The sequence below is a fragment of the Oreochromis niloticus genome, linkage group LG7 (assembly GCF_001858045.2).
Source record: "Oreochromis niloticus isolate F11D_XX linkage group LG7, O_niloticus_UMD_NMBU, whole genome shotgun sequence".
NCBI lineage: Eukaryota > Metazoa > Chordata > Actinopteri > Cichliformes > Cichlidae > Oreochromis > Oreochromis niloticus.
In genome coordinates, this window is record NC_031972.2 from 50,394,864 (window position 1) to 50,419,358 (window position 24,495).

The 24,495-nt window shown below is 37.4% G+C and overlaps 1 protein-coding gene across 2 annotated transcripts; it reads left to right on the top strand.

The window, feature by feature from the left end:
* Positions 1 to 6,139: 6,139 nt before the first annotated feature.
* On the top strand, positions 6,140 to 21,488 carry LOC100690639 (anoctamin-9). Of its 2 annotated transcripts, XM_005450820.4 has the most exons (25): positions 6,141 to 6,380; positions 6,494 to 6,612; positions 7,297 to 7,380; positions 7,498 to 7,620; positions 7,713 to 7,849; positions 8,167 to 8,216; positions 8,310 to 8,368; positions 9,486 to 9,565; positions 12,035 to 12,169; positions 12,240 to 12,333; positions 12,427 to 12,487; positions 14,907 to 14,989; positions 15,091 to 15,195; positions 15,369 to 15,533; positions 15,615 to 15,651; positions 17,265 to 17,376; positions 17,984 to 18,041; positions 18,142 to 18,239; positions 18,332 to 18,528; positions 18,626 to 18,778; positions 18,860 to 19,010; positions 19,116 to 19,229; positions 19,338 to 19,431; positions 20,050 to 20,162; positions 20,958 to 21,488. In XM_005450820.4, the coding sequence occupies exons 2-25, from the start codon at positions 6,592 to 6,594 to the stop codon at positions 20,971 to 20,973; spliced, it is 2,340 nt and encodes a 779-aa protein (XP_005450877.1). In that variant the 5' UTR covers positions 6,141 to 6,380; positions 6,494 to 6,591; the 3' UTR covers positions 20,974 to 21,488. The 2 variants fall into 2 exon arrangements, with proteins under 2 accessions (XP_025764260.1, XP_005450877.1); XM_025908475.1 differs by lacking the exon at positions 12,035 to 12,169 and having other exon boundaries at positions 6,140 to 6,380.
* Positions 21,489 to 24,495: the final 3,007 nt, after the last annotated feature.

The following is a 24,495-nucleotide window of genomic DNA, read 5'->3' on the forward strand; positions in this document are numbered from 1 at the left end:
GGGAGCTGTCTCTACAGAAGAGAGACCTAAAAGCTGAAGGCTCTGACTCCCATTCTATTTTTAAATATTCTAGGAACCACATGTAAACCAGCAATCTGAGAGCAAAGTGCTCTATTGTGGTGGTATGGTACAATGAGGTTTTTAAGATAAGATGGGACCCGATTTTTCAAGACCTTATATGTATATGCAATGCAAAATTATCTGTATGTTTCTTAGTCTCTGAAATGTGTAACAACTAATAAAAGCCAGTTAGTAATTAAAATTTACAAAGAAATGTTTATCTGGAGAAGTCTGTTCCTGTTTTCTTTTATACACTATTTCTATGTTTATATGATATGTATGTATCCTTCGATGCATTCTTAATTTTTAGAGGTTCCCATACTATGCTGGTCACTTTCTCAGCTTTTTTAATAAACAGATGATTAAAAAAACAACAAATAGCTGAGAAATTTTACTTTTTCATAGAAAAATCTGATCTCTTTTTAAATTTGAGCCAGCTACAAGTCTCACAAAGTTAAGTTGTACTAAGAGAGAACATTAGCTTTCCTTTTGAGGTTAACTGACAACAGGTCAGTAACATGAATATGTATAGATAGAGGATCTTAGAGGGGCAGAGTTTCTCAGAAGTAAGGATGGACAGAGAATCACCAGTCTGCAAAAATCCTACATTTACAACATTAATGTTCCTTAACATCAAAATTGCAAAGATTCTGAATATCTAATCAGCCACAGCAGTACATAATATCATCAAAAGATTCAGTGAATCTGCAGAAATATCTCTGCACAAGACTGTGGGATACGGCTGAAAATCAGTACTGGGCCCTGCATTAAAAACAGTCATGATTTTGACATGGAAATCACTGCTTGAACTCAGGAACACATCTAGGAAATCATGGTGAACATAGTTCACTGTGCCATCTACAAAAGCAGGTTAAAACTCTTCTGTGGGCCAAAGCACATTTAAAATAAACTGCTCTGCGGTCAGAAGAAGTGAAATTTGATTTTTTTTTTTTTGGTGGTGGTGGTGGTGGTGGTGGGGGGGGGTAAGATGGACACTATGTTTTTACAGACTAAAGATGAGATGAAACGTCTGACTTGTTTTCAGTGGCTGCTTCTCTGACCCATTACACATAGAACTGAAAGTTTATAGAGCTTAAAAGGTGCTGAAAGATATTTACAGAGTGTTCTTCTGTGGCTACAATGTAGCTTGCCATCACCAGTGTGTGAATGTGTGTGTGAATGGGTGGATGACTGGATGTGTAAAGCGCTTTGGGGTCCTTAGAGACTAGTGAAGCGCTATACAAATACAGGCCATTTACCATTTACCATTTGCCTAAAGAAGAGGGAATGCTACACAGCGGTAAACGTGGCTCTGTCCCAACTTTTTTCCCAATAATTCGTTCACATATTCACACACTGGGATGTTAAACCAATGTAAAAGCTATGAAAAAAAAAGAAAAGAAAAGAAAAGAAAAGAAAAGAAGAAAAAATACCCCATAGCAGCAACCCAGCCCTTGTGATAAGATCTTCTGTCAATTCACATTGAAAATGCTGCTGCTTTAAACCAAACCACAGGTCACATGGTCACAAGGATTTTGTTTCATTTTTTACTCAGTGATTTCTTGTAAAACTTCATTTGTGTAATTTGTTTAGTAAAATGTCCAGAGTTAACTTTGGGAAGGCACTGTCTCTTTTCTCACACACACACTCATGTGAACAGACACAACACATTGCGTAGGATCCCACAAGCTACTCTGTGTTTCACGTAAGAGGATGTTCAGGTAGTTAAATGTGACCATGGTGACCCCATTTTATTACCTTATGGGCCACTATTTACATAAAATATTAGACTTTCACTTCTTTGTTGAGCAGACATTTCCTGGAACTGATCCCCTCAGCAGTGGATGTTTGTTATATTTGCTTAGATTTGTTTAGAGCAGGACTTTGTTTGGCACGTCTTTTCCTCTCTGCCGTGGAGTTCAGGAAAGGGACCATCTGCAGCATTTTCACTCCACCTCCTAGCCACCCCAGCCAGTCTTCTTACACTCGGGTCAAATTTAGTAGCAGAGCCCCCACCCCCTCCATCGCCCTTGAAGTGGTTCTACAATCCTGTGTGGGTGTAATTATGATGTCCTCCTCTGAGGGGTGTGGTGGAGTACAGAAATACAGCAGCTTATTTTCGCAACCACTTTTTCTCCGCCCTTATATCGCCTATCTTCCTTGAGATGTGGGTTTTCCTGGGTGAGCGTTGCCTTTCCAGGATTCCAGGACTAATGATGAAAATCCTCCTTAATAACAAGGCACGGAGGACCACCCGTTTGACATGTTACTTTGCCTTTTCTTTAGTTAAAGTTTAAGAAGAGGGCCACAGAAATAGATCCCAGACTGCACAGCTGGAATCATAACCAAATCATCTCACAAAATCATTAAGTAGGTCTGTAGTATAGCACAGGATAAAATGGGATAAAAATAACCCAAAAGTTGGGAAAAGTCCTGTGTTACGTTGTTCAAACCATTAAACACAACCTATTTTAAAATAATCTAAATAAAACAGAATGAAAACATAGCTCAATAAAATATCTAAATAACACCCCCCCCCCCCCCCCCCCCCCCCCCCCCCCCCCCCCCACCACCACCCATAACAAAACAACTTAACAATATAAAAATTAAAAAAAATACACCATGTAAAAAAGTGAAAATGTAGTAGACTAAATCAACATGTAAAATGTTTAATAAAAAACAATAGAGTGGCTTTATAACAAACGTGTACACATTACATTTGTAAGTTACTTATTATCTGGATGGTGTTCAAGTACAGCTGTGGTGACACCAGGCAGGTTTAACTGAGGTGACACAGAATCTAATTGTAGTATCAGATACATTAGTCAAATTATGATAGGCCAAATGTTTAGTCATTCAATTTTACTGTATGCTTAGTCATGGCTATCCTGTTGATTTAATCTCATACTGGCTATAATAAGGTTTTTATATGACATGACCCTCCAAACATTAAGTGTGTACATAAATTGTTGATAGAGACTTAAAAATGATTTCAGTAGGTGATTGTGTTGTAAAAATGTGTCTCTGCAAGAACAACAGTAAATAAAGTGCTCATCAAAATAGTTGTGCTGGGGGAAAAAAGCAGCCACTGGATGTGTGTGTGTGTGTGTGTGTGTGTGTGTGTGTGTGTGTATATTGGAGGGGGATTGGGTGGAATATTGAGTTTTTAAATCAATATAACCATAATACTCAGCTTTATTTCATCTTCTAAGCGATACAGACCACATGGTTAATATTTGATATTTACCTTAGTTGTCGCCCATTTATGAATAAAAGGTCTTTAATTTTTAAGGTAAAATATAGTAAAAAAAAAAAATCATAATATGAGTTAGAAAAAAAAACATGTTAATCTTGAACAAATATGTTTACTATCTAATAGAACATCACAGGTGAACAGGTTAGCCTCCACCTATATAACTGTATCAGCAGCACTGAACAAAGAGCCAGTTTGTGCCAGCTTATAAAACAATGTTTTTGGTGCTACTTTATCTAGAACAGAATTAAGATTAGGAACATGGCCTGATCAGGACCATTTTCTAGATGGCATCTGAGATTTGATGTTCTGTACAAGAGGAATCACCCTTTTATTTTGTCTCTGATTGCACCACTTCAGCAGTCATACAGGATGACTCATTTCTTTGCAAGCAGACCATTCAGTTTGTGTTTTTTAACTGATGCCGTGTCTCATCCTCATCGTTAAACTCACTGTCAGACTCTGACTAGACAGGGCTTATATTGCTCACCTGATTGAGCAGGTGATCCATGAACTGAAGGTAAGAGCTCTTACTGAAGGGGGCTGGGTTTGAGTCTGCCCCAGACCATTTCCTTTGTGTCATTCCACCTTTCTCTCTACTGTCTGCACTGTCCCATCCAGTAATGGTAAAAGGACTCTATACTGAAAACTCTTTATTTGTTATTTTCCAAATCTTCTTTCTGAACTAAAATCCGTGAGGTTCTTTGAGCAGAGACTCTTTTTCACAATCTTAAGAAGCCACAAAAAAAATGTTATTTGTTATGTCTGATGTGTGATTTGCAGCTGGGATAGAGTGTGAGAATAAAGATAATGGTTGCTGTAAAACAGAGGGTAACATGTGCAGGAATGCTGGAGCAAATAGATGCAGGTACTTTAAATATAACAATGTTGGAATCATGTGCAGGGATAGCAAGTGCATAGTGGTGAAACACAGTAGATAGAGGTGTGAAGTCAATGAAAATGTGCTATTTGATATATTCTTCACAGAAAACGAGCTAAAGGCAAAGAATCTGAGATTGGAATAATAAGAAATCACTTTTTTTTAATAAACATTGAAAATAGGTCGCACACAATGGTAGTAAGTAAGCCAGAAATCTAAAATCAAGTTGTAATATAACCAAATCAATACAGAAATCAGAAACCACACAAATACCATGCTTTATTGAAGAATTTTCAAAGTGGTCTTGTGCAGTTGTTCTTCAGTCTTCCTAAAGATTTTTTCTTTGGACATTGGTTGTATTCACACACATTTTCAGTTCACTGCTTTTACCTGATCATTTTTAGAGGAGTGCCTTTTGTTTGTTCATTTGATAAGTTACTTAATATTGACCTATGACATATTCAAGCACAAAATAGGCAGAAGAACTAGACCTAAAACAAAAGCTATCAGCAAACAAACAGTATCTGAAAGTCATGCTCTCAATAACCAGGACAAAAGTCCAGCCAACACCCTACACAGGACCTGGGATATGGATCTGGCCCTCTGCCTAGTCCATTTATCGTTCGCTGAAGCTTCATCACAGATGCTCTCAATGGCTGTTAAGAAGTCATTCTTAAGGAAAGCAAACATGGAGTAAAGGCAGAGATATGCCAAATTACAAAAATAAATAAACTGGACTGAAAAGAAGTGCCAACAGATCTTATGGACTCATGAATCCAAATTTAAAACTTTTAGTTCAAGTCATCATCAATATGTCAGGAGAGAGTTACAATGGTGAGTGTCTACAGCTATCTATAAAACACAGTGGAAGTGTGGGGCTCCATTTCAGCCAGCTGTGTTGGGATCCTGTCAAAATTTATGGAATTGCAAATTTAGAAAAGTACAATTGTATTTTGATTCACCATGTTGTACCATCTGGAATGTTTCTGATTGACAACGGTTTAATTTTACTGCATGATAATGATCCCAATGCAGTAAAAGCATGCCTGGACAGAAAAACACAGAGCAGCCTCCCTAGACCTCAACACAGCTGAAGCAGTGTGGGATCACAGAGGAAGGAACAAAAGGTTCCCAGTATCCAAAAAAGAGCTTTGAATACGTTTCAAGAAACCCAGAGAACTATTCCTGAAGAGTGTTTAAAGAAAGGATAAGGAAGCTGCCTAACAGAGTTCATGCTGTGTTGAAGAATAAAGGGCGTCACACGAAAGCTTGTTACAATTGTACAAACTGTTTATGCCTTATGTATGGTCTAGTTATCCAGTTATATTTGCACATTTCAATAAATCGTTGCACACATTTCTTGTTTTTACTCCCAAAATAAAATGAAATAAAATGTGCCTCAAGTCTTTTTCACAGGATTGTACATTCAGAGAATCTCAAACCTCCAACACAATGAAAAATACCAGAACATTGACTATACTAACCATTTAAGCCTTTTAGTACTACCTGTACTGGGATGACAGGTTGTTGCAAATAGGTGGAATAGATTCAATTATATCCAGCAGACAATGAGATGCCCATGACAATGTGCCGCTTAACACATGTGCATAGACATAATGATCTCATTCTTAACAGGGAACTTAACTATATTTGTCCTAATATTTAGAATGAAGGTACTTCCCCCTATTGTTTTATTTTTCCGGATTGCCTTTTTAGTAAATGTTAGTGAACCTGCTTAGTCTTTCCATTATAGACTCCAAAATGCTTTTTAATCTTGTAAGATTTTTATTTATTTATTTATTTTGTAAATGTCACAGTCAGTGCTGACAATGGTGTGTAGGACGATTTAGTCACAGCCAAGTCAGGGGGTTTAACAGGCGGTTTCAGCCAGTGTGTTTGCTTCCATCTAGCGGTGGATAAATGGTACTTTGCTCATAGGAGAGAAGGAGGAGGCATAACAAAAAGAAAAAAAAGAAAAAAAAAAGAGAAGGAAAGCCATTCCATCGTACCTGTCAAGTCAAAAGGAGGTAGTCCAACTGGCCGGGCTGTATGCTCTTTGTGTTTGGGGTTATTTGGTATCACACTGTGTTTTTTTCTGTCTTGTTTTTTGTTGGTTTTCCCCCTGGACTGAGTGATCACAAAAGAAGGTGGAGGCTGTAAAGATAGATGGCGTGACATCAGCAACAGGTAGAGTCGGTTTTTATACATACCTCTGCTGGTGAAACAACGCCGCAGCTGATCTTAGATGCAATCCGGAAGTTGCCTACTGGTTGTTGAAGAGACATCATATCATTTTATAGCTGGAGAAATCGGTGAGCTGAGGCTTTGGTGTCAGTGAATGGTGATCGAAGCTTTATTGTAACCGGGAAGTCACTGCTTCATTCAGCACCGACTCATCATGCCTCTCCACAACAGAGAGGTAGGTGATCCGATTCATGAATAATAATGATGCTTCTTCTTCTTCTTCTTTTTTTAATCGTTACGTAGTGAAGATGCTCTGAGGCCGCCTCACACATTAACAGATTTTATGTTATCAGCGGCCCTGCTGTTTATCATGACTGCACATAGCTTCATCAAGCAGTCATTACATCAAACCCACTACAAACTCACTTAAATCAAGTTAGTCAGATGAGGTCAGAACATATTCACGCTTATCTGGCCTGCGTATGAATCAGGATGTTCAGGTGCTGCCTCTGCCATGACTTCACTGTTTGTGGATGTACGTGTGTCAGTGAGAAAATCCCCTGAGGACTGAAAGAAAGCATGGATTTGGACCTACTGCTAGACTATATGAGCACGCCATGTCTTTCATTCAGGTTAGATTAGCTCTCTGTGCTTTGCTTTCTCAGCGCAGTGGCATTCATTGTCACGCCCCCGTGTTATCGTTAGACTGGATTCTTTTGAAGGTGATAACCTTCCTGCTTACTTTCACAAGCACAGTATCACAAATCAGTGGCCTCATGAAACTCATCTGTTGTGACAAAAGTCTTTACCACATACTTTTCATGCCATTTTTAAAACCACGACTTAATGTGTTACGTGGATTTACATCAGCACCGGTGATTTCATAATGTAACATTGTTCATTGTTTTTTATGCTTCAGTCCAGTATGTCCAGTATCGAAATGCTGGAGATACTGGGAGTGGTAAAAGAAAATGGCAATGAACAGCAATCATTTCCTCCAGTGGTAAGCCATTGTCCACAGTTATAGTTTAATATAATTATAATTCCAGTCCTGGCCATGTTAATGCATATATTATAGCAAATAATTTCTGATTTTGGCTTATTGTTTTTTGTCACTCAGCACACTCCACTCTCTTATGACTATGTCCTGGTTGCCAAAACGATTAATAACCAGGAGAGAGAGACTTTCAGGAAGCAAACTGAGTTCATCGAAGAGCTAAAAAAAAAGAACTTCAAAGTCACGGTGGGTGTTTAATAGTACACTTAACATTTCTGCTATAAAATATACATTTCATCCATACAGTCATTCATCTTGTCTTAATGTCCTCCTGTTAGAAAATCATAGATGATAATCTCGTCTTCTATGGGATTCAAGCGCCCAAGGAAATCTTTGAGAAGTACAGGTATCTGCTCAAGGTGTCCGATGCCTGCAACTGGAGCTCAGATCAGAGCGCAGTGTCTCTCAGTACAAGGTAAACAAGGCCACTGAAACTATTTTTGGCATTTTAAACATTCCTTGCTGTTGTTTACTGACACTTAAAGCATCCCAGTGTTTATTTGCACTGTGTTGTGTTATCATTACAATAGACTTGTTCTCAAGCAATTTATTTCCAAATTTTTCTGACCATGTGGTATTTAGATTAGGTCTTCACCTTTGTGTTTTTATCAAAGTGGCATGCCCAGTTGTCTCTTTAAAATGCCTTTTTTACGGAATCAATAAAGATGCACTAATCTAATGACATTTTTACTTTACGATCAGCTGCATGAGTGATTCTTGTCCTTGTTTCAGGATACGGATTGTGCACTTCATCTTAGGTCACACCAGAATTCGTTCAGGAGGTGAGACAGAATTATTTACAACCCAGAGCCTTTGCATTTAACCAGACCCTGAATATTTTTGTTATCATTCTCTTTACCTTTTAATCTGCACAGAAAATCTACGGGAGCTCATAAAGATGAAGGTTTTTGAGACCAAGTTCTGTCTACATGAGGTGAAATATTTTGTTTGTTTTTCTTTTAATTCTGGGTTTTAAGTCTTATAATAATAATAATAATGGATTGTATTTATATAGCGCTTTTTCAGGGCCCTCAAAGTGCTTTACAATTCCACTATTCATTCACTCTCACATTCACACACTGGTGAAGGCAAGCTACAGTTGTAGCCACAGTCAGTGGTTTAACAGTTCGCGCCATATCGCGCCATCGGCCCCTCTGGCCATCACCAGTAGGCGGCAGGTGAAGTGTCTTGCCCAAGGACACAACGACCGAGACTGTCTGAGCCGGGGCTCGAACCGGCAACCTTCCGGTTATATCCTTATATATAAAGTACTATGACAAAAGTGACATGATCAGTATAGACATGGGCAGAATGAGGGCTGCTGATTGCTTTACAGTATAAAAAAGAAAGAAAATAAATGGTCTTCTTCTGCTTCAAAAATGATATCCATGGAGAGTGATAATTATAGCCAAGAATAAAAGCAGTCACCGTAGGAGTAACAATGATATGAAGTCAGATAAGAATGATCACATAAATCAGTGTTTGCCATTGTTTTCTCTATGTGGGTCCACACATTCCTACGCTTAAGATAGTGACACTAAAAAACTGTTAAACCACTGCCTTTCGCATGGCTGCTTAAGTGTTGAGGTTTTCTCGAAAGCTTAATGAACTGAAACTTGGCAATGGCCTCTCAAAACAGAATAGTGGTGCTCAAAAAAAAGTATTTGTTCACATAGACACTGCGAGTCATGTTAATGCTGTGAGTCATCTAATACCGAGAATATATGGGTATGTGTGTGTACATAATTGCTGATGAATACTACATGTTACTGTGTAAGCACGGACGTGAGCCACAGTCTGTTGTGTCGCCTTTACAAGCACATGTATGTTAAAATGAAGTATCTTACAGTCTCAGCTTTGTGCTTGTAAGGTCGAGTTGGTTTTAGAAGCCCTTAATTGTTGAAATCTGTTTTTTTAAAAAGCCAGCAGATTACATATTCACACAAGAAAGCTTCTGTTCTCAGTGTAACTGTGTGTTTTGCTAAGCAGCTTGCAGAAAGATTTTCTACATGTTGCTGATTTGCTTTGATTTTGTGTGTTTCTGCTTTCAGAAAAAGAAACAGAGAGAACTGAAGGCGGGATGGGCACGGTGGACAGCCTGTCTCCAAGGGCAACCCATAACTGCTGTCAGGTTTGGACTGCAGCACAACAGCCTATTTATTATTCTGCACTCTATACTGTTCCAGTTATTGCCGCATAATTGGTTTCCAAACAAGACAACAGCAAACATGTCATGAACATGATGAATCTGTTGTTTGGAGCCATGATTTTAAAATAATGTACAGTAATTCATGGAGGTTTGAGTTAGAAGAGAGCAGAGATGTCTCTGTCTTTAGATTCAGGTGTATCTAAAACATAAACCATGTGTCACAGCAGCAGTTTTGTCTATATGATATCTTTTATACATTTAACAACACTTAGTAAACATTTTTAGCTTCTTTGTCAGTTGGTATTACAGATACAATTTCAGAATTTATTTAGCTCTTATAATAGTAGTGCAACAGATAAGTTAATATTACAGGGAAATAGTTGATGTTATGTAATAGTTGATGCTACTACACCCCATGATATGGGGTGTAGTAGCAGAAGTAATACTGTTTCAGTCCAATATTATGGGTGGACCTCTTATTCTTCTCACTGGTTACTCAGTTCTCAACCCCTAAAATGACCCCCCCCTAAATCTTGTTGTTTATGATGGTTGGTTGTTTGGTCCCGAGCTCTTGCATCTGTATGTTGAAGTGTCCGTGGGAAAGATACTAAACCTGGGCTAGCCCCTCATAGATCCATCTGGGTTTGTGTGTGTGTGAGCAAGAGTATTAAAAAAGTATCTGTGGATGCAGCTTGCAAAAAGTGTAAAAAGTGCCTCTATAAATTACAATTCATTTGTGCAGTGGTTCTGGCACTGTCCAGATACCTGCTCATCAGGTTAACTGGTCACTAAGGTGTCTGTTGGTAAATGGTTGTCTGTCTCTCTGTGTTAGCTTGTTAATAATTTAAAAAAAATTGATGGTAGGGTTTGAGAATGGGAGAACTGAGCCAAGAATCAAGGAGACTTTATGCACGCAATACATGAATTTTATGAAGTTGCATGAGAATAATTTAGCACCTGATGAATATTGAATGCCTGAACCAACGTCTGGAATGAGAATGCTCTGCCTGAAGCGAGTTGCGTTAAAATACTACAAGAGTTAAAGGATTATCCTTTAACTTACAACATATTATGTGGCACTTCAGTTCTTTTGTTTTGTTTGACACAAAAAAAAAACTCTGAAGAAGTTTAAGTTATAACTTTAACATACTTATAGTCAGAAGCATATACATTAAAAGTAAAACATCTGACAATTCACCAGTGGTTGAAATTCTGTGGTAAATCAGTAATTTGAGCCTAAAATTGGTCATGTGATTTTTCCAAATGAATAGCTCTAAAGTTACAAATGTGCACATTTTGATGCTTGTAACCCCTTTTCAAAGAATTTTTCACTTATGTGCTGCACTATAAGCTAATCAGCTAACCTCTGTGACAGAACATCACTGCAGTACTTGTTTCTCTCAGGACTGTAATTATTTTAAATGCCACTTGGCAAGAACAAATGCATATGGAGACAGGACACTTAAAGAGTCTACAGCAACTTCATTAACTAAGTGAGGCTTAGCTGCATGGCAATGATGCAAATCTCAACAAGTCGTTGCTAGCATCTTGCAGTTTAGCAGGTTCAAGTTTTACTAAGGTGTTGGAGTTCAGTGTATTTACTAATAAACACACACACACGCGCGCGCTCGCACACACATACAAAACACTGGAGGTAATTGGAAATGCTATTAGTTAAGTAGATACTTGGCTATAAAACAAAGTGCTAGAATCACTAAAGCTTTGACCTGTTGGTGAAATAAAGGGATCATTAATGTCAGTGGAGTTCAGCTGTGGTGCAAAAGTGAATTATGTATTCCTTGCAGTAAAAATATGTCATACTGACTATTCTGACCACTGCCTATTATCAGAACTATACACAGTGCATATTATATCGTGTTATGTTATGCATAGCATAAACTGTACACTGACATAAAGTTTGCCAGTAAAGTAGATAAATACAGTGAGATGAGTTATTATAAAGAAAGTCTATCCTATATCAGTAATGCATAAAATCATTAAGAAATGTGTTAATGTGAAGTGAACATTTTTATCCACATTTGTTTCAGAAGAAATGATAAATGTATATTCCAAAAAGTTGATTCTGTTCATCTGGACGTAGCATTTTGTGGGAGAAACGTTTGTCACTCATCCAAGTGGCTTCTTCAGTCTCAGCTGACTGCAGGTTTCCCCAGTCTTATAAACAGTACATGACCTCCCAGCCCATTGTTCCTTCAGTGGGCTAGTTTCAGTCATTGTACAAATGTGCTGTTTATAAGGTTGGGGAAACCTGCAGTCAGCCGAGACTGAAGAAGCCACTTGGATGAGTGACGAAATGTTTCTCCCACAAAATGCTACCTCCAGACGAACAGAATCAACTTTTTGGGGTTTATTTACCTGGATGATTGAGCATGCATCAAGACATAAATGTATATTATTTTTTTTCTATCTGACTGTGTTTTATTGTGTCAGGAACTACTTTGGAGAAAAAGTGGCCTTGTACTTCCTGTGGCTGGGCTGGTACACATTTCTCCTAGTCCCACCTGCTATCATAGGGATCATTATCTTCCTCTATGGCATCTCCTACTACAAACACTCACCCCTCCTGTAAGTTTCATGCTGTATCTGCATACAGTACATCTTTCCTTTGTAATGACCTAAACTTTAAATCTTTTAGAAATGAGGTTTGCAACTCCAACACAACCATGTGTCCACTTTGTGACAAGGGTTGCGAAGCATGGCAGCTCAATGAAACCTGCATTTACACCAAGGTAAATCATTTTACATCATTACATTTATTGTGAAATAGATGAACAATGTGATTGTACATTCACCGCTTACTACGGCTTTTTTTCTATTTACAGGTGACCTTACTGTTTGACAACGAAGGGACAGTGTTCTTTGCGATGTTCATGGCAATATGGGGTGAGTTTGTCAATATTCACATCCATATTTGAGATAGACACAATCATGCAATAGCATAATTTAATAATAGAAAATAAGAATGCAATTATGTTTTGTTTTTTTTATATTTGCCTGAACATGCAGGACATTTTGTACAGACAAGTCTTTCATCAGCCTCAGATCTATTTCATTCAACTGCCAGTCTTTTTATGATTGCTCAGACATGCACTGCCAAGAGATGCCACATCACTGAACCTACTCTTCCTGGCTACTCATATCTTAATCAGCGCAGGCCATCTGGCCATGGGGGTGGTCGAGCATTCATCTATAAGAACATATAAATGCTTTTCACTGTTCTGCTTTTAGTATCTATATGTTTTTATAGATGCTTAGAGTCTGTAATCACACTTCATCTAATATTAAATTCTAATGTTTAAGCTAAGGATTTATCCAATCATGCTTCAGAGGTGTTAAGTAGCACAGGGTTTGAGGAGAATGAGCTAGAACTGGTTTGTAGGGAGGAGTGGGATAGGGCAAAAGGAAAAGTGAGACATGATATTATTTGGATTATGCTGTATGAAGGTCTCTTTTAACACCCAATCAAAAACTAAATTAAAAAAAGTAACACACCGTTTTTCATTCAAAATCACTTCCAAAAGCTGACATGTGACAGTTTATAGGTAGATATAAGGAGTTTATTATAAGACAATTGACACAGAGAATGACTAGAGTTTTCTGACATTCTTTTTATTTTTAAGTAAAGATTTTGTACACTAAACCTCTTTCAATAGTAGTTGTTCACATTCAAGTTAGTTCAACCTTGAAACTGTCATGTTTATGTAAAAGTTGTTAAGGTGGACTCAGCTACTAACACAAAAAGCTGAGATTCTTGTCTAAGTGTTCAAAAGAATTGTTCATAAAAGAAGACTTTAATTCACACTCACAATCAAATAAAAGGCACTGCATATAGGAAGAGGCAGAATAATCCAATAAAAACAACACCAAAAAAATACTTCCAGTGAGCTACACACAGTGGGTATTGCACTGTGAAGCAAGTTCAACACACCTTTCCATTATCTGGCTTCACTTAGACTAACATCTTTAATCAGGCTGTATAATCACACAAAGGTAATTAGCAACTTGACAGCTTAACACTGAATTAATTGCTGGTGTTGGTAATATCTGGCCAATCACAAACATGGAGAACTCTATTATGAGTTTAATAGAAAATAAAACTGAATGTGTGTGCACTTTAAGTGTGGCCAGGAAAACTGGAAAAGATGTACTATATCATAATGTTTAGCTTATTTGAAGCTTGGAAGGAAAGTTGGCAAAAATGCATACTGAGTAACTTAACAGAGATAGAAAAATCTGATGGATTAGAGTTGTTCTTCCCTCCAGTTAATGTTTAAGTGTCTTTAAGATAGTTTTATTGTCGGAGAGTAAAGATTAAATATAAAAACTGAATTCAAAGTAGGTTAAATCTATGTGAATATTTGATCAAAGGTTCACAAATATAAATTGTTTTAGGACCCTCTTTATTTACCCTCTGTATAGACCACTGAAAGTGTCAATGACTTTGCAGTCACTGGGAAAAGGAAATTAAAGTAATTACTTCTGAGATTTTATCGTTCTTACTGATGCTTCTTATTGACAGATGCCATTAAAAAAGTTTTGACCATCTTAGTCACAGAGGGAGCCACAGATCTCACATGAATGCGAAGATGTGTTGCTATTTTGCAGAGAGCTGACTGGTCACTGTGCTTTGTTCAAACCTGTTGATCTCGAATCTCAAACATAACCTGCTCTCTGTGCAGATTAGTTCAGCAGTTACCACGTGAACCGTCTTTGTAATACTGACACCTTTATTAGGCTTAGCTGGATAAGTAAGAATCATGCTTAATAGAGCCGACACACATAAACAGACACACACACTGGGTGAGGGATAATGTGGCATGGGGCAGCTCAATCAGGAAAAAGAATAAAGAGAGTGAGAAAAGGAACAAAGCAGGCCAGTAAATACACCGAAACTACTTGAACAGCCTTCAAAAAAGTAGAAAGAATTGAAAGTGAAACTCAAACAGACAAACAAAAACACAGACAGGGGAAACCCAGGAGGAACATGGAAACAAAAAACAACAACAGCAAAGTAAAAACTAAAGATTACTACAGAAACCATTTCACAAATACTATGTCACAGACAGCTGGCAGAGGTCAAATAAGAAATAATAATAAGCTTTTCAACCTCAAATTAAAAGCAGGCCAACATTGACATATTTTCCAGTCAAAGTTATATTTAAAACAGACAAACGCCTAAAATATTCTCAAAGGTGGCAGAGGTTATTAACACGTTGTGGTAAAGAACAGTTAATGTTAATTAGGGGAACTATTGATGCAGAAAACGCTCTATAAATCTCACAGAAACTCCTGTTTTTCACAGCAACACTGTTTTTGGAGTTCTGGAAGAGACATCGTGCTACCTTTGTGTGTGAATGGAAAGTGTCTGATTGGAGTGAGGAAGAGGTATTTGACAGTATTATCCACTGAATCCAGTTTGTGACACAAATACACTGTTTATTACTTTTCATGGATGTATGTGTTTTGCTTTTCAAATCAAACTACAGGAGGAACTGATCCTGGAACTTGTGAATGATGTCAACTGTGAACCAAAAAAATTTAAGCACTCCTATTGGACCAGCAGTCTGATTTTTATCTGTGTAACAATTATGGTGGGATATCTTTTCTTCTCTTTGTGTAAATACATTTAATAATGATTAATAATGATTTAATAACGTACTGCTTAGACTAAGAGTCAGGCTGGTTTGAGCATTTTGGAAAGAAAAATGATGTTGTTAATCGGAAAAGTATGGTGACCCAACTTAGTGTCTTTGTGTTTCTACAGATATTAGTGATCATCAGCCTAACAAGTGCTGTGGTGGTGTTCAGGGTGATTGCAGCAGATTTTTTGGCAAAGTACAAATGGAAATCCTTAAGCAACCACTCCAACATACCTGTGATGGTGCTAGGGGGTTTCCTCCATTACTTCATCATCACTATCATGACACGGGTACACAGATGTCTCAAAGTGCATCTCTTTATGTGTTTAATAATGCTATCTGTGACCATTATCATACTTTTGCCTTTGCAGGTAAACTGGATTGTGGCCAGGAAGCTCTGTGACATGGGTATGTTTAATGCACCTAATTTTAATTTTTTCCCAAACTTTAAAGAGTTTCTGTCAGGTAACAGCTTCAGGAGGAGGCAGGAAGGAAAGTAGTCAGACAGGAAGCAGATAACACAGGTAACAGAGAGATAACTTTCAGACAGAGCTTTCATATATAAATTTTCCTAAAACTGATTTTACAAAGACTTATACACATATTTATCATATTTATAAAATATTTATATTTATATATTTTATGCATTGATCTCTTTGAAATTGTCAGAAATTGTCAAAAATTAGGACACCCAAGACACTAAAAAAAGATACACATTGCAAAAAAAAAAATGCTAGACCTAACAAATATAATACAAGGATAGTCTCTGGAATGTTCGTCGTTTTTTGTGTCCTTGGGAAATAACTTGTGCATCCATCTAGGTTGTGTGTGTGTGTGTGTGTGTGTGTGTGTGTGTGTGTGTGTGTGTGAGAGAGAGAGAGAGAGAGATGGAGAGAGAGAGAGAGAGAGAGAGAGCATTAGAAATGCTTTTAGTAATGTCTGAGTGCAAAAAAGCACTGTATAAATTGCTGTTTATTTGCCATGGGCTGAATTTGGAGAGAGCAGAACACAAAAAACTCTAGCTAACCTTAGAAATATCATAGCTTTACAGTGCTGTTAATTTATTTACATCAGTTAGGGAATACAACAAACAGCTTGGCAGCAGAATGATGCATTGGTTGCCTTGCAGCAAGAAGGCTTGAGTTTGAATTGTCTGTTGGTGTGATGGTGAATGGTTATGTGTCTCTGTGTGATGGTGTGTTAAATACTACTACTACTAATAATAATCATCATCATCATCATCATCACCGTAATAAACTGATGACAGGGCGTGGGCATAGAAAAGCTGAGCCAAGGGTAGTGGAGTCTTTATGCAGTGAATGCATGAATTTCACTGACTTGCACAGGAGTAAATTGACAGTAGATGAATGTTAACTGTATGGACCTAGTTGGATGTGTCACAATATCTAAAAGGTAATGTGTCTTTGCAGTATTCTTGTTTTACTTGAATCAATTAAGCTCTTTTAAGTACTTGTGCTTCTTTACAAAAGCAAATACATTAAAAGTAAATCTCTGACAATTAACCAATGGTTGAAATTCTGCAGTAAAACAATGGTTTCCTAACATGGAAATGAAGGTCCTATCGGAAAATTTTGAAATTCAAGCGGCTAATGGGATTTTTTTTTTTTAAATGAATGACTCCAGAAGCATATAATTTTTTCCCATGCTTGTTTCCATTTTTGAAGGAAAGATTGTGTCGTCTATCTGATGCACTACCTGGTGATGGTGATAAAATCTGCACACCAAGCGAAGCCACATTCCAAGAAATCAAAAACACTTTTGCGATAGTGTTTCTGCAGCTGCCCTTGTTTTGGTGTGATGAGGCTCACAAATGCACACACATGTGCATGTACACACAGGCACGCAAGGATCGAACACCAGCCACACTGTTGCAGCAAGTAGATACAATCAGAGAAAATTGATGTGGCTCTTTTGTAGGATGTGCGATTGTGCCATCTATTGGCCAAACAGTGAAATGCATGCATGCTGACGTACACTAACACGACTTCTGTCTTCACCAGAGGAGATAAGGTCATTTGCTTCCACTGAAAAGAGCTTCACAGTCAAAATGTTCACCTTCCAGTTCTTCACCTATTTCACCTCACTGTTTTATGCGGCCTTCATTCTTGGCAGGTAAGAACAATTGTAAGCGTTGGATGCAACCATTTTGAGCCAACCCTCTTTATATTTCCAAGGAGTTAACTCTTCTTGTAATTTTTTTTTGAAAAGTGGTCCTGAGCAATAGCTCTCCACACTGTCTGAATGTATTTCAAAACTTATGGTTGGACTGATTTGCAGCATCTTCATTTTTCAGTCCTCCTCAGAGCCCGGACCTCAACATTATTGAAGCAGTGTGGGATCATCTTGACAGAAAATGAAACAAAAGGCAGCCAAGAAGCCTGGAGAACTACTCCTGAAGGCTATTTAAAGAAATGACAAGAATAAAAGTAAAGAATAAAGAATGAGAATAAAACAAAGAATAAATAAAGAATAAAAGTGGTCATACCAGATATTGACTTTAAAGCTTGTTAGAGTGATACAAACTCTATGCGTTTCCAGATGTTTCATTAAATCCCCATTTTTCTATCAAAATACAAAGCATTGAGGGATGGCTCAAGATTTTTGCTCAGTTCTGTATAAATCTCATTGTCCTACCTTTTCAAACATGCTATTGTTCTTTGATTGATTTTGACTTAGCTGACTAATAATTCACTTTTTAATGATACATATAAATTTACAGGATAAATGGCCGTCCTGGGAATTATGTAAAAATTGCAGGCCGTTGGAGACTTGAGGAAGTGAGTATGGCTCTGTCCACACTTAGAAAAACAAATGTATTATTATTTATGTGATGTTTTACATAAACTGTCTGACTTTATTTCAAACTTTTTCGTGCAGTGTCACCCTACTGGCTGTCTGACCGACCTGTTTATCCAAATGACCATTATTATGGTACTAAAGCAAACCATCAGCAATGTCTTTGAGTTCACTGGACCGTAAGTATAAAAGAGCTTTGTAATCTCATACAAACTAGCACATATGCCTCAACCTTGTATCTGTGCTGACATAAACGGTTTGTTTGAATTAGCTGGTTATGCCGGTTGTGGAAAAGAAAAAGAACCCAGAAACTACAGAGGAAATGTGCTCACTGCTATCTGAAAGATGACTCAGACACTAAAGATGGGGATGAACTTTGTGAAAACTGCAAGCTCCGAGACTGGCTAAGCAACTACCGCCTAAATGATGTCGACTCGTTTAGCCTGTTCAGAGAGTTTTTGGAAATGGGTATGTGCTTTTTTATGTGTCATGCTTCAACAGCAACAGCAAAGGATAAACTAATATTGGGAAAAAAATAAAATTGTTCTTTACTTTCTGTTCTCAGTGATCCAGTTCAGCTTTACCACCCTATTTGTGGCAGCCTTTCCTCTTGCTCCTCTGTTGGCCTTCATCAATAATGTCATAGAGATACGTCTGGATGCCATTAAGATGGTCACTCTCGAGCGGAGAATGGTTCCCAAGAAAACCAACAATATTGGTGAGAACTGTTGTGAAAAGGCCGGACACTGTGGGTCTTGTTAGCATGTTGAGCATTAGTAACACTGCTGCTTCTCCTTAGGTGTGTGGCTAGATATACTAGAGGCTATTGGTGTCTTAGCAGTCATTGTCAATGGGCTGGTCATCGGTGTATCCTCGGACTTCATCCCCCGACTTGTGTACCGTTATCACTACGGCCCATGTGCCCAAGGCACAGCTGCACCAGATACTGAGTGAGAAGTGCATTTTACTCGAAATTCTATCCATTTTGCAATTGGTTATATGGCTTATATGGTTATATGGCTTTCTTTTATGTTTTTCTTTTCCTCATGTTCAAGTTGTATGGCGGGTTACATCAACAACACTCTCTCCGTTGCCCCAATGAAATATATGAATGATTCATATAAATACAGCGAGAACATCCCTCCTGGCGAAGAGCCTTTGTACTGCAGGTTTGTTTTCCTTTAGTTTTCTTTTACAGTTTTTTGAGTTAAAAAAATAAATTAAATTAAATTAAAAAAAAAACATCCGATCAAAATCTAGTATGTTCCTTTTGACAGATATAAGGACTACAGGAGCCAAGATGACTACAGTCATACTCATCAGTTCTGGATCATTTTAGCTTCGCGCTTTGCATTCGTCATCTTGTTTGAGGTAAGCCTTTTCTTTTAATGCACTTCTACAAAGCAAGGCACTACATTAACACATTCACCTCTTTCCTGAGCAGTTTTTTAGCATTCTGTTACGAACCTTGGGTTTTGGGTCCAGGGTTTGGTACTTGTAACTATTAATTATAGGTTTTTGGGTTTTGTCATCCTTTAAGTGTGGGAGAATTTTATACATTTTGCTGGCCTCTCTTTTTTAAATTTATTTGAGTGATAAATACCTTTTGCATCTTCTGTTTCTGTACTTCGGTTCTCTATCCATGATTTGCTTCAGCTGTGCTCCCTGTGTTAGTTTACCAAAGTTCCCGTGTTTTATGGATTATTATACACCTTAAATTAAATGTTGTTGCAAGTTTCAAGTCTGTCTTTGAGTTTGCATTGGGGTGCTACTTCTTCCTAACTACAATGCATTCAACACAATGATTTTCTAACTTTGACAGCTTTGAAAAAGTTTTCAGAGCTTAGAGTCAGGCTGTAAAAAACCAAGGTGTATGAAATAACACATTTCCTCCTTTTTTAATTAATTAATGAATTAAGTAGTTTGTTAGTTAGTTTGTTTGTTTATAAAATGAGATTCCCTTCCTAACCATGTCCCCTCTGCTTGCAGCATGTTGTCGTCATATGCAAGTTCATTGCAGCCTGGTTCATACCGAGTGCTCCCATGGAAGTGAAGAATTCTAGGCTCTCAGATAAACTCAAGAGGCTAAAAGAGGAACTCCAGTGAGTCTCTAATAATACATGCTTACGTGTGACTGCTTAATGCAAGAAAAAACCCCAAAACTGTTGTGCAATAGTGTGACATATCATGTACCTTCTGAAGTGTACCTGTAAGTAATGCTTGTGTCCCCAAAGGTTTCAGAATGTGTCTGAATCACTATTAGCCTGATTAGGTCATGATGTGACACACTAAATATGTAAGTGTTATCAAAATGCTTCGGTTACACGTTACTTTTTTTTCAATTACAGTAATATCACGAGCTGATATGAGCAGCAAAAGGGTGCCTCATTTATTGCCCCAAAGTTAAACTGTACACTTCCCCTAAGTCTCGGATTTTCAGCTGAACCTTTCAAGGCCAAGTTTATGCTTCCAGTTTAACCACCCTGCTCAGTTTGCATAGATTCGGTCGGACAAAGGGCTTCTTTGTCAAGTATTTGGTCAATAAGCATAATTGAGTTACTTTAACAGATCCATCTTCCTTAACACAGTTGTGTTGTTTAAAATCTATTTAAAAGCTAAACCTTGATTCTGCCTGTAGAACTAATAATATTGATAGTAGCGCTACTAAAAAACAAATTAAGATTCATTTAAACATATCTATATTAAAAAGGGTGTATTCAAATTTGGTTTTTCTCAACATTTTTCATGTAGACAGCCTGACTTCCTTAGCGATTGTCACGTGATATCTGTTTAAAATAGTTTTCTACACAAATTCAACAGTACTCTAATTTGAAATTGTTAACAGTATTGTCGATACATGATGACTTATAAAATTTGTTTGTTTTTATTTCTTGCAGATCATTTGAAGCATGATGCTGTAAACGGGATACATGTTACCCGAACAACACAAACCCAGTGTTGACTTGTGCATTAAAGTCTCCAGACTACTGCAGTGTTGCGTCAACTTTAAGGTTCTTAATCATCTCTCTGAGGAGCTCAGATGGAGGCCTGTGGCTGGATTGTCATCCATTAAAAGGACTGTAAAGGCAATTTGTCTTGAAGAAAACCAGTGTACAGCAGCTGATGTTACTGACCGCAACTTTCATGAGATTATTTTTATTCTGTATTGAGAATCCACCACTTGCTTGCTGTAGGAACTCCATATATATGAGCCTGTGTTTTGTATTGAAAGACTAAAGATAATTTATACTGATACTGTAAACGGGGTGTTGACTGTGTTATGCCTTACTGTATACTGTTTTACACAAAAAGCGCTGTGATGATTGTTGCTTTACTACAGGCAGAATCCGATTGTGTATTTTGTAACTCCGATGCAAGAATGTTTTGCTTTATAACATTTTATATCATTAAATAAAAAAGAGAAAACATCTGTCCTTGTGATTGTCTTTTAATTTAACATGTGAGCATTTTTGAATTTGCAAAGCCACAGATTTAGGAGTAGAAGTAATCTCAATTCAGTGGCAAGAAAGCCACACGTGGTTTGTCTGATTGAGTTTGATTTTCAAGAAAAATACATTTTTTAAACAAAAGGTTTTAAAACAGTAGCTTAATCACAAAGATATTGTAAATATTATACATTTGCATTTTACATTTTGTGTACTTACAACACAATAGGCTTTGTACTACCAATATAATAAGGGCTGTTGATTTAAAACATTCCTTAATGAATTCCTCTGTGTCACGGCATGAATTGGAGATTGTTATTAATACCTTTATTTCATCACGCCTGGATTACTCTAATTCATTGTTTTCTTCCCTTAACAAAACTTCTTTGGCAGAGCTGCAGGTTGTTCAGGACACTGCCACGAGGCTTCTGACTAATTCTTCACTTGTCACACAGTTGCTGACTCAGTTGCACTGGCTCCCCATTAACTAACAAGTCCACTTTCAGATTCTGATTTCTACTTTTAGAGGTCTGCATGGAGCAGCAACATCAGACATCAGTGAACTTTTACATCCCCAGCACGCCCCTGAAGTCATGTGATGAGGGGCAGCTGCATTAAGGTAACTTTGTGTTTCTAGCATTTTGTTGCAAAATATGTTTTTAAAATTTTTATCTTGAAAGGTGCTTATAAGGAAGACGACTCCCTTACCTACTATTATAACTTGTACAGCACTTTAGGAGTGCCTTTGCACTTTATTAAAATCACTTTAACTAGCACTTTATTTAGCATCACACTTTAAGCATAGATTTGCACATCAATAACATTTGTACACAAGAGGTTTAATTATTTATTGAATATTTATTGAGTATTTTAATAATTAACAGGTAGCCTTTGTTCCAGGTCCTGCACAGCTGCTCCTCATCAAGAAATGTAGTGGTTCTCTGTGTGGAGGAAGAATTGTTAGTGGGAGCAAATAAGGTTCACCATTAAGGAGAACTAAGGCAAATGTGTGTGCAAAGTCTAGAGGTGAAGGTGGTGCAAAGAACTGGCTTTTGAGATGTGATTACTCACCTGTCTTTCTTGTGTCCTCTCCTGGGTGTTTGGGCAAATGTTTCTAGGGGGTCCACACACCATTTAAAGGTTCCGGGAGAGGCCACGGGTTAAGGTAGTGCGGGGAATCTCCATGCATGGGGCTGATGTTTGTTTGTTTTTTACAATAATTGTCAAGGTGTAGGGTTAAAGTGTAAAAATATTTATTCACATGAAAATGGTAAAATGTATGTATATATTTATTTAATAAAATGTTGTATTATAGAATGTTGGTGGACGGTTAGAATTTGGAAAACCTCAACCTCAATTTTACCTGACAGTAAAATAATGGTTTAGGCCTTAAGAGCTGAGAGTATTTAAGGCTGCCAGTTAGTTGTCATCAGATGAGTGTGATTGTTTGTGCTGTGAGAAGGCTCGACATGTGAGTAACTGTCATATCCTTCAAGCTATATGGGCAAATAAATGCCTCTTGCCTCCACCATACCTTGTCTTGGTCTTCCTCACTGTAAATTCAGCCGGAAAAGGCCGCTTTGTTACAGTGCTATAAAAATAACATTTTACTTAGTTACTCACTAATGACTTTATTTATGACATTTAGACTTGTGGTAAGGTCACAAAAGAATGCAAACGTATTCAAAGGAACTGCAGGCCTCATTTGGCTCAGGTAATGTCAAAGTTCTTGATCCAACAACAAGAAAGAGACTGGGCAAAAATAGCATCCAGGGGAGTTCAAGGAGAAAACTACTGCTGACCAAAAATAACACAAAGGCCTCCCTCACATTTCCCCAAAAACATCTTGATGAACTCCAAGACTTTTGGGAAATATTCTGTGGAGTGATGAGAAAAAAGTTTAACTTTTTGGAGGCTTTTTGTCCCATTACATTTGTCATAAAACTAACACAACATTTCACAAAAAGAACATCATTCCAACAGCAAATGTGGTGGTGGTAAAGTGATGGTCCGAGGCTGCTTTGCTGCTTCAGGAAGACTTGCTGAAATTAAACCATGAATTCTGCTCTATGCCAGAAAATCCTGAAGAAAAACATCCGGCCACCAGTTCATGTCCTGAAGCTCAAGTACACCTGGAGTGGAGTAGCTGTACAAAGTTAAATTCGATTGAGATGCTTTGGCATGACCTTAAACAGACTATCCATACTTAAAAACCATCCTGTGTGGCTGAATTAAAACAAATTCACAAAGAGGAGTGGGCCATAAATGCCTTCACAGCACTGTGAAAAAGTCATCGCCAGATATTAAAAATACTTGCTTGTGTTGTCTTTGTCTTGCTTTACGGTCTGAATCAATGACTGTTTTTCTACAGTCATTGGTCTGAATCATATAAGTCTGAAAAATATGCACAAAAAAAGAAAAAGAAAAAAGAAATTGTGAAGGGGTCAAATACTGTAAATTTTATCCTTAATAAAAAGTTATTTTAAAGCTTTAGGTAATACATTTACTAGGTTGTAACAAAGTAATTCAACGCACCTTTTACAAACCCTTTGTTAATAAACAACCAATATTATGTAGGTGTTTATTTATTTCTATTTTACCAGGCATTCAAATATGGAGGACCACAAGAGCCACGCGCATTGAAATAAAAATCTCTGTGCTTTAATAATGAATTGTAGAATAAATTCTGCAATTGTAAATTCATTTTTGAATTCCAATTTAATAAACTGCATTTCAAAATCCTTTTTCCAATTGCATTTCAAAATCCTTTTTCCAATTGCACTTTAATAAACTGCAGTTCAAAATCCTTTTTTCAGTTGCACTTTAATAAACTGCAGTTCAAAATCCTTTTTCCACCTGCAATTTAATAAACTGCAGTTCAAAATCCTTTTTCCACTTGCAATTTAATAAACTGCAGTTCAAAATCCTTTTTCCACTTGCAATTTAATAAACTGCAGTTCAAAATCCTTTTTCCACTTGCAATTTAATA